The sequence below is a fragment of the Hoplias malabaricus genome, chromosome 8, assembly GCF_029633855.1.
Source record: "Hoplias malabaricus isolate fHopMal1 chromosome 8, fHopMal1.hap1, whole genome shotgun sequence".
Lineage (NCBI taxonomy): Eukaryota > Metazoa > Chordata > Actinopteri > Characiformes > Erythrinidae > Hoplias > Hoplias malabaricus.
In genome coordinates, this window is record NC_089807.1 from 19,264,074 (window position 1) to 19,277,034 (window position 12,961).

Sequence of the window (12,961 nt, forward strand, 5' to 3'; positions counted from 1 at the left end):
TTGCGATTTTCTAAATGGTTCTGTTCTTCTTCCAAGTACCAATACCAGCGAATCTATGTCTATATGTGAGGTTGTGTCACAGGGCAGTACAAAAGAAATGAGAACCCAAAAATCAGCCTCACACTGGAACACTCTTGTGTTTTCAACCTAATCCTTGACATCTATAATGTAATGTTTACTCCCACTAACATTTTTGTCATGTTTTTCTATACGTGTATTAAAATATGGAATATTAGAAATGTATGAAAATCAATTAGGCTTTCCTTTAAAATCCCAACATATATTAAAGCATCATTGTATGAAATTACACACATAACTGGTGGTGCTGGTTTGGTGAAATATTTTATTTGAATCCTTTAATTTCCTCATGGATTAAGACGAAGGATCCTCAAGAACAACTGTGCTTACAGCCGTAGGCTTAAACATACACGCACACTTCTCATTCATACTCTCTTACTCATTCACACACATTAGGATGGTAGCACAAAGATAAAGAGCATGAATGCAATTTACAGCTACTTTACATAAACACTTTCACATGAACGTCGTTTTAAAGAAGCTTTCAGTTTCTTTTTTTTTTTTTGGCTTTTTTTTCTGTGGTACAAAACACCAAGCCAGGTGTCTTCAGTGTAGGTTATGTTTTCCATCAAGTCTTAAGTGTGTAATCATACTTTTGAATTAGTGAGTGTATAGACATGCATATTCTGCCATGACTGTGAGTGTGTATATGGTTGTGTATGTGTTTGCGGCCATGTCTCTATCCTCTCTATGCCCCTTTAACTAGCAAAAGAGCCAGTCAGATCCTGAAGCTGCTCTTCATAGATTGTCCCAGAAATGCCGGAATGTTGCTTTAGTGGCTAAACATTAGCACTCCTATGCAATCTAAACTTTTAATACAGAGCATCATAAAAAGGCCAAGATACGCCTTGTCATTAAGTTGTCATGGTAACCTTGAGTTATCCTTTAGAAAATTTAACTGACACTGATGCTGACCCTGTAAAATGTTGCAATTTTGACTTAAAGGCACAAATTGAGCCAGACGAAGTAACAGCACATTGATTAGAAATTATCTGCATTTCTACTGTTCTTCTCTTTTATTTGTGGTGAGCCTGGGTTGGTACATTAGTCACAGTGCATGTACTGAAAGCTAAATGAATTAGTCAAACAAGTCAAAAATAGTGTGACAACACACACACACACACACAAAGGGAACATCCTCTCTGAGGTCATGGTGGTTATTTCAGTAGTATGTAGCCAGTGTGGGACCCTGGGTAGGATTCACGTTCACTTGCAGATTCTACATATAAAGATGAAAAGTATAGTTTTTTTTAAAATAATTTTTGTTTCCTCGGTGTTTAGTCATGACAAAGTACAATGGTGTCTGGATGAGAAAATAATTTGAGAACCACAAAAGGCTGAATCCATAACAAAGAAATCAGGAGTTTTAAATGAGAGCTGTTTACATCAAGGGTTTTAAAGAAAAGTTTGCTTATAAAACATTTTCTGTACCATCCATCCATTCTGGACAGTCAACAAGACTAGACAATGTGAAACTGAGAAAGATTTGTTTTGAAGAGCTGAATATTTATGAATTCAAAATTAAAACAAAAAATAAATATGGAAATATTCTATTCACAAAACTTTCTTAAAACTCCTGACATAAAGAACTTGTTTATGAGGTGTGCCAATATGTTTTAAAGCATTATTTGTGTAACATATAACTGTAATTCAAAATTCAAACACTCCCCTTCTCTTTTATCAGTTGATAATAACTGCTGCATAGTCTTAAAAAATGGCAGTATTCACTTTATTCAACAAAACATAACCTAAACCTAAGTCGTTTAAATATAACAAAAGCATGTGGGTGGATCTGTTCTGTTCTTGTATCCAAAAGTATGTGTTTTTTGGTTTATACAAATTAAAATTGTGATTTTGATGTTAGCAATTTTGTGTGGGGCATTAACACTTAAGTTTTAGCAACAATTACCATAAAATTAAAAAAGAACAGGGGAAAAGACACTTTAAAACTTATTTGCACACACCATATTAATTTAACTTTTTTCTGATGTCATAAGACTTAAATCACGTTGCAGAACTTCTGGCAATATGATCTTGTGGACTGTGGAAAGGAAGGGTATGCCCTTGATTGGGATTGTTCAGCTGAGGAAACAGTGACATCATCTTTCAATACCTGACTTCTTAATGACAAATCATATGTAAAAAGCTCACAGAAGTTGTTAAAGTGTTTTAACTGACGTTCATTAATATACTGATAGGTCCTTGTAAGCTGTGTGTGAGTGAAGTTGTTGTAAGAAAACAGCTTAGCATGACTGGTAATGATCTAATAATTAAGTACAGAACATATTGCACAGAAAGTGTTAGCATACACACACACACACACACACCCAGGCACGCTGACAAGACTCAAAAGCTTTAATATCCTTTAAGTCTAGAATTGTCTCAGTCTTGCTTTCCTAGCTCACAGTGATGCCTCCACTGTGAAAGTTCTTGCTGGAAAATGCACTCTGATCCAAAGCAGAGCGAATTTTAAAAGGCTGGTACATACACTAAGAACCAACTTAAAGGCCTGAAGAGACATTTAAATGTTGCTGTGTTGAGTTTTAAAGCTCACTTTGGGAGTATTGAGCTGTGGTGCATTCATGCACTGTGTGTGAAATGGTGAGTTCCTTCGCTACACAGAAAAAAGCCTTTACATACTTGCTATACCTCTGCAATCCATACACACATGGAGCAGAGGCCATCAACATAAAGTGCTGAATTCCAGTGCCCTGTTTATACCTAATGTAAACTATATTTAGATGATTGAAAAGCAAGTCAAAAGTAGGATAAATTTAACTTAAAGGAGCAATAAGTCATTTTGTCCAGTGATAATTTTTCAGATATTTAAACAGCCGTTAAATTGACACTAAGTTACCTAGAAGTTTCAGAGACGTAGTTCTATGCCTATTTTCCATATGGCTGCCCCTACATGTGGGCTTTGCTCCAGGGAGCACAAACCGGTTTGTTTAAGGACTACAAAACAACTCAAATAAATTGATCATTATATAAAATATTAAAATTAATAAATGTTATTAAACGATTGTTTGCTCCATTAGACTACTGCTTTAAAAATCATATTTACCGTACCTAATTAATATATACGTATTTATTTCTCACTAACTTTCAATATTTTACAGAGAAATATGTGACAAAAAGTCACGAGAAAATGATTGCTGAGAAAGCCTGGCCAGACCTGATGAGTGGAGGCTGAGCCCGGTGTGCTGCTGCCCCCTAGTGAACGTAGTAAAGCCAGTACACTAGGTTGAAGAAAGTGTAGGTGATGGGAAAGATAACGCGGGACCACTTGTCAATGGCGTTCACATCCGTCAGGTCTGGAATTTTCACCTTCAGCTGAGATGCCCGCCTCCTCAAGCGGCTCTTCTTGTGTGCGATTGGTCGCTCGAGGGTAGTGGTGGGCCGCCCGTAGAGGTCACGGCCTGTAAGGGGTTTGCGGTATTGGATGCTGGCACTGTCATATGAAAACATGGTGTTCCGAGGGTCTCCAAGACTGCCCAGCATCTCGGCTCCGGTGAGACGCAGATCAAGGTTTGTAAGAGGAATGTTCCCATGGGCATCCACCTTTAGGAAAAAGAGAGAGACAGACAGATAGATAGGGTTTAGGAAAGACAAGATAAGAGAGGACGACAGCAGTTCTGTTTTGTTCTACTAGGGAGGTATACAAAAGAGTCAGAAGCCAAATATACTTTCAAATACACCAAGGTCCATAAATGATAACTGTGGTAGTGCTGACAGGGCAGAAATGTATGGGAACAAGAAGAAAACAGTAGAGATTGTCTTTGTTAGGGCAGGCAGATTTTCACATTGTCCCTTGGGACAGTGCCTCTGGGCATTACATTCCAAAAGTGATCAATATCTACATACATTTGCCCATCAAGTGCAGTAACAATGTTACTGTCTTACTAAAGTCATGGATTCATTGCTACCAAAAAAGGAATATAACTACACCTAGAATAATCGGACAGTTCTTGAGGCTGCACTCCACTCATCTGACCATGAAATAAAAAAACAATCATTTTAAGTTTAATCTTAACTAAATGAAGAACATAAGGACTTTCTAAGAGGCTGTTTACATTTGATATTAACATCCGTTTGTAGTGATTTATTCATCAGGACACTGCCTGAAACAATAGGATGGGCAGGAAAAATATCAGGACAAGGGGGGACAAGTCACATAAACATGAGCACAGATTTATCCACAATGAATGACAAACTATTCGTCGCCTGATTCACGAAACATTCATAGGATGTGGAAGGAACAGGAGATGAGAGTGCAGTTGATGAATGAGCTTCAGTGTGTGACGTCCAGGTCCGTCCAACAGTTCCTCATATCACTTACATGACGCACACCCTAATTCGCTCATGGATAATGGGTAAAAGATGGCTAATTTAGTTTTTTAAATGAGCTTTACAGACACCTAGATAAAACACCACTGTTGCTGTATCCATAAAGAGGGCCAGTTCTGCAAACCTTGCAACATGAAATTTTGCACTCACCAATTTGAATTCTCTCTTTTTTTTCTGACAACCTCTTTTGGTGAAATGAATTTGTTGTGAATTCTAAGAACATATGAAAATGATTAATTGCGCATCAGTTGAGCTTACCACTTGGGCTTTATTTGCCTCTAGCTTGCTTTTCTCATTGTTGCTCTTAGCAGCTTTCTCAGCCACTTTCTTCTGTAGATGTGGACCTCGGCCGAAAAAAATATAGTTGACAAACGCATATTCCAGCAGGGCCAAGAAGACAAAGACAAAACAGCCCATCAAATAGATATCTATCGCCTTTACATAGGGGATCTTAGGCAGCGTCTCCCGTAAATGAGTGTTGATGGTTGTCATGGTCAGCACAGTGGTGATTCCTGCGGAGATAAAGTGGGCCTTAATACCAGGCATGGCCTTTAATAGAAATGTGATACATATAACTTAACTCTTATATGGTTCAGTTATCACTGGCAGTTGGAGAAGTGTGACAAAATTGGTAATTATTGTTCACAACACAGTAAAACAAAAGAAGTCATTTATTATGAAAAACAGTTGTATACGCTGTCTTATTTTGAAGACATAACACAATACTCATTATAACTTTTATATGCTTATAATTTGCTGACAATAAAACTAACATTAAATCTGAATGTAAATGGAAGACTTTGTGTAGGACAGGAAGAAGAAGTGATACTTTATTAATTCCCTTGTGGAAACTGAGACTCTGCATTTAAACCATCTGTGACCATGAAGACCCACCCACACTGGTCAGCAATTTTTAGCACACACACACACACACACACACACCACCACCACCACCACGACCACATTGCACCTGAATGTTGCACAGTAATACTTGCTTATGACTGGAAAATTTCCCTTCCAGTTTTGGCCCTGTTACAACCAAACTACAGAGACTCACATAACAGCAGGGAAGAGCACAGCCAATCACAGTGGCCCCAGGTTGGACCCGAGTAGAGAATGTAATTAAACTCTTTCTGCACCTCTAGGTTATTGAGACGTTGACAGATCGAGGTTTATTTTTGGAGGGGATTTAATTATTAGTGGGGACAATTCAATAATCGCTGAATATTGGTGGAGACACGTCACTTCTGTCCATGCTAATTCTACGCCCTTGCTTCCATCTTATCAATAATCCATGTCATTATTTTAGATAACTGATATCCCTCATAAATATTTACACCGCACACTGTGTTTTGGATGATCATAAACACCTCTCAAACACACTCCTCACCTTCCTACCATCTAGAAAAATGTACCAAAAAATGCAGACCCTCATATCCAGGCTGTGCAGCAGCATCTCCCCCAAAGCTACAGACTCCTCATAAACCAGAGTCTGGACCAATCACACACACAAGCACACACACACACACACACACACACACACTTACATACCCAGAGCTACCCGTGCTGCAGAGGCATCATAGTTGATCCAGAAGGAAACCCAAGACAGGATGGTGATCAGATTTGAGGGCATGTACGTCTGTAGAATGAAATAACCAATGTTTCTCTTGAGCTTAAAACTCAGAGATAGACGAGGGTATGACCCTGAGAGAGAGAGAGAGAGAGAGAGAGAAAGAAAACTTGAGTTTGTCACAAGTGATTTTCTGAACAGGTCTATAACTATGATAACTATGAAATAGCTTGGTAGACTTGATTAAGATGACGTTTCACTCTGAATGTGTGTTTGCTATTACGGACCACACCTATGAAGGCTGAAATGGGAATTTTTGGGAAGGAGTTTTTGGCTTTGGAACGTATATAAATTCAACACACCCCATCCCCCACCCCTCAAATGGTAGATGAATACAACAGAAAGGGTGGAGATGGGTACGAGTTTGTCCAACACAAGATTATGTGAGGGGAGGGGTTTGGGCATAGTCCTATTTCCACATTTTTTTTTATATAACTTCAATTAATGTGACACACCATTTGCTACCAGTAAGATATTTTTGCTGTTCCAACCAAGAAGAAAATGTTTAAAAAGCCAGCAGTTTCATATCATTAAAAAATAACAAGGACAGAGTCTTTAGCTTCTCTGAAATACAATGTAAAGCAATGAATGAAGGAAGTGTTGTACCTGTGGCAAACACCACCTTTTTAGATAAAGTTTTGTAATCTATAATAGAAAACTGTGGAAGCTCAATGTTGTCCACTCCTGTCACTGAGCTCCCCTCCTGCCAGTAAAACTCAATGTCATCTGTAGTGTAGCCATCTGTGTGAGAGAGAGAGAGAGAGAGAGAGAGAGAGATAATATTTTCCATGGCATGAATATACATGGATAACTAAATGGAAATCAATTGATAATCATATTTGCAGTCTGACACTTTAAGCCCTATTTTAGAATATGACAATATAAAATCCACATGGTGACGTGTATATAAATCCCAGCTATCTGTGAAGCTCAGTGCACCTGTCACACTTCCAGAAAAGAGACAGAGAAAGAGAGAAATATATAGAGAGGTGCCAGTCAAACGTTCCCACATTTCTTGTCAGTGCACTAAATCAGTGTGACAACTCTGAAACAGTGGGAACAGGTCTAAGAGAACACCTCATTGCAGCTGAACTGACAGGATTTTCCCTCCCTGCAGATTTCCACTTATCTAAATAAGAACACAGTGCTCCAGCACATTACAACTTCATTATAAGACACAAGCTTAATATATTCCTCTGTCTTCTTCTTCTTCCACATCCATCACCAGAGGCATGAGTTTAGAAACATCAGAGGAAAGACAGTGATTACAACAGCATCTATACTGTCCAAACTTTTCTGTCCAGGCACCTGATCTATGCATCCAAATGTGTCCAGGCACATGCTCATACACTTTGTGGCCCCCACCCCACTATCTACCCTCTATATGACAGCTTGTTATTGTTCTTGCTGTCTGGCTTTAGGTGCCCTGTATTTTCAGACTTTTGGAATAACACACTAATGCAAGGCAAGTGATTTAAACTGAATGATCACTGGCTTAATATAACCTACCTTGTATCTACACACACTGTACCTTTCACCAGCTCCATTGACCACACGGGAGCACTTTGTAGTTTTGCAATTACAGACTGTAGTACACCTGTTTCTCTGCATACGTTCTAATCCCCATTTCACCCTGCTCTTCAATGATCAGGACCACCAAAATGAAAATGAAAATATGCCATTACAGAATAAAAAAAAAGTACACTACTGTACAGTAGAGTACAGCTAAATGTATAGTTTTAAACAGAGTTGCTCAAATATAAAAGTAAAGAAATGGGTCTAGTATCAGAGCTCTTCTATTGCTCTCCATCAGCTGACTCCAATAAAGAGTAGTGTAGCAGCTGAAGACAGCTTCCTCCTGGCTCAGTTGTAATCATCGGCAGAACTAACTCCCTAATCACCTGAGGTTTCTGCTTGGTTTTGCTGCAGTGAGAAATATAGCAATTTGAACCATTAAGCAATTTTTAGATCAGTAATAGTATTTTAGGCAAGTGAGAGTCTACAAAGTTTACTAACACCCACACGACCAATCTGTGGCAGTGAAAACACACACAATTGCCACCTGGGGAGCAGTTGTGGGTTCAGTGCCTTGCTCAAGGGCACTTTAGCCGTGGATGTTCCTGCTGGTCTTGGGGATTGAACTGGAAATGTTCAGGTACCAAGCCTGGTCCTCTAACCATCAGGTTACTCTAATCGACTGGGAATGGATTTGATTAGATGCTGGAATGTTGCTGCTGTTAAACGTATTAACTAATGTTTAATTAACAATATATCACATTAAGAATAACAACACTTTACAGAATTGAAGTACTTTAAACCTAATCTATGAAGCAGATTAAAACATTATATATATATATATATATATATATTTAAAGGAATAGTGTATAACGCAACAGCACATTTGACACTGCATCACAGAGTTTGTTCTATGAAATCCTGACAGAACAATGAAAATGTCCTGCTCAGTGTCTGCTGTGATTTTAGTGCTGCAGTTTCATTTTGCATATTGTGATTTGTGTCTCTGATCGCTGACATGACAGTACCCTCACAGTGCTACAGCTGTCTGCCCAGCAGAGCGCATGCCCGATTACAGTCACTGTCCATCAGCCAGAGAGATACGGAAACGGAAGAGAGCGAGTGATGTAGGGAACGAGACATCAGTTAGCACAGCTGCCCTCTCTCCAGGTATTGCACATGATAAATGACACCTTATGCTAATGTGCCTGGATTGTAAGGCAGGGTTTGCACACACAAATTCAACAGCCTGTTTTCCTTTGGGCAGAAAATGCCAGGAGAATATGTAATGCTTACATGACACAGTAGTTTTTGCTTTCTAAAAAAAAATAACAAAGGAATCCTGAATGGAGATGATGACTAGTACTCACCTTGATTTAAAATGACAGTTGGCAGATTTGGAGCATATGGCCACAGTCATGTACATTTTGGCCTAGTTTATTCAGTACTATGCTGACAGGCAGATTTTCCAGCAGATTTATGGCAATCTGTTGATCATGTTTATACAGTACAAGCACATTAACTTTCTGATGAATAGGGGTTGCCCTACAAGTGGCAGTATTTCTGCCCCAGGATTATTGTTTAGGGAATGCTCCACAAGAGAGAGGGTGTATTTTGTTAGTTTGTTTTTTGCTCTAAAGACACTTCATATCCTTGGTATACATTACATCATCTGCCCTTAAGACTGTGTGAATCATTACCTGTAGATGGACTGGAAGAGATGCTCAAAAATAACTAGGAATTGAATATCTCTACATTAACTTTATTAAATTATTAATTATTATATGCATGTTGACTTCGTCTGTAAAGTTATTATTTCAGAGTTATTGTTTTTTTTTAAATAGATATTAATTGTATTAATATAATAAAATTAGAGGAGAGAGGAGGTGCCTGCCTGATGACCCCTGTGAAGAGCTAGTGATACAGTGGGTGGTTTGGGTACTCGTGATGGGCTCAATGAGCAAGTGTAGTTGTTAAGGAGTTGTTTCAGTGTTGAGGTGTAGGATTCAACAGGAATTTTGGTGGCTGCAGGAAGGAAGACAGTGGGGTGGGCCCTAGGTGACGCTCTAATGGATTGGCATAGGATATTTTACATTTTATCCTGTGTATAATTATAATAAAGTTGGTAAATGTTTTGTAGGGCGCACGGTGGCGGAGCAGGTAGTGTTGCAGTCACACAGCTCCAGGGGCCTGGAGGTTGTGGGTTCGATTCCCGCTCCAGGTGACTGTCTGTGAGGAGTTGGTGTGTTCTCCCCGTGTCCGCGTGGGTTTCCTCCGGGTGCTCCGGTTTCCTCCCACAGTCCAAAAACACACGTTGCAGGTGGATTGGTGACTCAAAAGTGTCCGTAGGTGTGAGTGAATGTGTGTGTGTGTCTGTGTTGCCCTGTGAAGGACTGGCGCCCCCTCCAGGGTGCATTCCCGCCTTGCGCCCAATGATTCCAGGTAGGCTCTGGACCCACCGCAACCCTGAATTGGATAAGCAGTTACAGATAATGAATGAATGAATGAAAATGTTTTATATAGCACATTTAAAACCAAACTTTTTATATTTTTAAATGTACTTTAATAAAAATGAACTCTCTTGACTGATGTTTCCAAACAGAACAGGATGAGCCTCTGTGTATATTTGGTGGGGTGACGGAGGCTGATTGAGGGACACTTTGCGCTGTATTACCATGGCTGTTTGGAGAGCACGGGCATCGTTGGGAGCTTGGCACGCAGGTGGAATCTATTATTAATGGTGCGTTGCTGTGGAGGGCTGCTCTGCATTAGCGCCACTGCACTACTGAGCTCCAGCTTTCTAATAGCAAGAAACTAGACACACAAACACTCTGCATCAGATTCTGTGTATTCTGAGAAACTAATTCCCTCCTGAGATTTTTCTTCTTCTTCTACATTTTTTACAGTATTTACAGGAATACAGTATTACAATAAAACAACAGCAAGTAAATCAACATGCTAACTCAATGCCATCACCTGTTGTAGTAAATCAAGTAGTGTAACATAACACTGTGTCTAGAAACTTTATACAAAATGTATAAAAATTTTCCACCAACATCTGCACACAATGATTTCATGGCATGGGGTTCTATAAATCCTCAGGGAAATGTTTAAACAAATAGTTTAACATCTTCCCTGATGAGCAGAACCTGTAATTGCAGGAAAGGGGGACAGATCATCTAGAGATGTCCTTTATTTTAGAAGATTGGATGACCAAGTTGTCACAAACATTTATGCATATAGTCCGTGTTAAATCATACAGCGAAAGACTGGTAAATTATTAGCACTTACAGCTCTCGATCTCCAGCGTGCAGTTTTGTTCATCTAGTGGATATCTGCGCAGGTCCATCATACAGGCTGCTGTAGTTGTTATCCTAACCAAACAGCAAACACATAATCCATACATGATTCACTACTGAACACTGAGTGACCATCAGTTCAAATGAGAAAAAACAAAAGATAAAAAACAGGACAGGAAAAACAGAAAAAATCAGGAGAGCCTGCTTTTGACAATGGGGAAGTAGCTAGGTCAAATATATATATATATATATATATATATATATATATATATATATATATATATATATATATATATAGCTAAATAGCACAGGAACTGTAAATACACACAGGTTTTGGGTTTTGAAAACTTTTTGCATGCTTTCCTGTTCTTAATATATATATACAGAGGGACTGTTTTTGTTTTGGTGTCGTTTTTGGCATTACTTCCATGTTCAGGCTTTGCTTTTTTGTTTGTGGGTGTGTGTGTGTTTGGGATTGGTGAATAGTGAGATGTATTATTGTTGGGAACTCATTGTCAGGCAGAAGGGTATTTGCTGGCATGTGGTGCCCCTGGATCGGATTACAAAGCAAGCCCTGTTTGCTTTGTAAATACTGCCCTGTTTATTTGCTTTTTTTTCTGCAGTAGTACTCTTGTCAGGGAATTTAGTAAAGTTTGCTTGTTGGAAGTATGCTTTATCTCAACACCCACCTCTGTGTCCATCACAATAGTATGAATATTGGCAGTCTAAAGTGGAGGTCATGTAGAGCTATTGTCAACAGCCAGTAAATTGGTTCATTCAAAACAGCCCACTCCTATTGTTTAATAAAGTAAGTGAATCGTAACAAGACATTATTAAAATAAGCATAGACATGCACTGCGTTATGTACTCAAAACAGGGAAATTATTACACATTAATCAGACCTTAGTGATAAGACGGCATTGAGCATTAAGCTAACTAAATACTTCCTCAAATGCTTCCTGTTTTATTACAGAACCAATTTTGGATTTAGACACACACCTTGCATGCCTCCATTTCTCTGTCTAAGTTTCTTCCACTCTTCTGCACTTTTCCTCTGTCTCTCCTGGTAATTGCCTCAACACCATCTCAGTCATGGCTGCCGCCACACTCAGAATCGCCTTGAGTTGGATCTTAATTATCATGTGCTTTAATTAACTCTGCAACAAAAATGCTGTGGCCTTTCAGTGCGTGACATCTGCACTTTTTAACAACTTATGAGAGAGTAGTTTTCTCAGTCTTCCTGCTGCAGATGGGTTCTGGCTGTAAAGCAACCTTTTCATGTCTTACAGAAATGCGCACACCGCACACACGCATACACACACACACACACACACACACACACAAAACCCTTCATACAAACACACAACTTATTCTCCAGTATTGATTTACTCAGGGCCAGAGCAATGGTTATCTAATAAGTAATCACAAACATTTATAGACAGAGCACTTAAAGGTAAATACACACACACACACTCCTAGACGTCCAAACACACAGCATTAGACAGACAGTGTCCGCACCTCTCAGCCCAACCTAGTGCATTAGACATAAATTATACAGCAGAGAGAACGAAAGAGAGGGAAAGAGAGAGAGTGAACTGCCAAACGTCCTCAGATGAATGATGAAAGAGAGTGAGGGCCGCCGAGAGTACAGGGATACCTGAAGTGAGTGAGCAGTGGTCAAAGTGCAGATATTTTAAGATGTTTTCTCTTCTAGACATTCATGTGCATACTGTATATACAGGGGGTAGTGCCTGAAAGGAGAAATTTGTACAAAAATAACTAACATAAACAAGATTTACAGCCCTGGAGTCACTGAGGCTACAAAATGATCATAACCCTTAGCTTTAAATTGTATTCACTTGGTGATACTTGCAAATAGTCCTAACATAAAAAAAAAATGCTAGACACATTTAATTTTGCCTGACCACAAGATAAAACAACTGCCATGTTAACACTAGCTGGGTGGTTAAATTATCAGCATTGTATTCAGTTGCCTTTTTTGTTCAACCTTGCTTCACAAAGTTGAGAAAATTACAGCCGATTTATCAAAATTTCAAACATGTTTCAAGGGGTTGAAACGAGGATTTATATT

General features: G+C 39.0%; 1 protein-coding gene across 4 annotated transcripts in view; it reads right to left on the reverse strand.

Moving 5' to 3' along the window:
* Positions 1 to 370: 370 nt before the first annotated feature.
* gabrb1 (gamma-aminobutyric acid type A receptor subunit beta1) overlaps positions 371 to 12,961 on the reverse strand; it is a 50,942-nt gene continuing 38,351 nt past the window's right edge. For all 4 annotated transcript variants that reach the window (XM_066679590.1, XM_066679589.1, XM_066679591.1 and 1 more), the window contains 5 exons: positions 10,862 to 10,944; positions 6,662 to 6,796; positions 5,977 to 6,129; positions 4,684 to 4,937; positions 371 to 3,639 (listed from right to left, as the gene is read on the reverse strand). In XM_066679590.1, the coding sequence (XP_066535687.1) occupies positions 3,292 to 3,639; positions 4,684 to 4,937; positions 5,977 to 6,129; positions 6,662 to 6,796; positions 10,862 to 10,944 (973 nt within the window). In that variant the 3' untranslated portion in view covers positions 371 to 3,291. The remainder of the gene's footprint in view (positions 3,640 to 4,683; positions 4,938 to 5,976; positions 6,130 to 6,661; positions 6,797 to 10,861; positions 10,945 to 12,961) is intronic.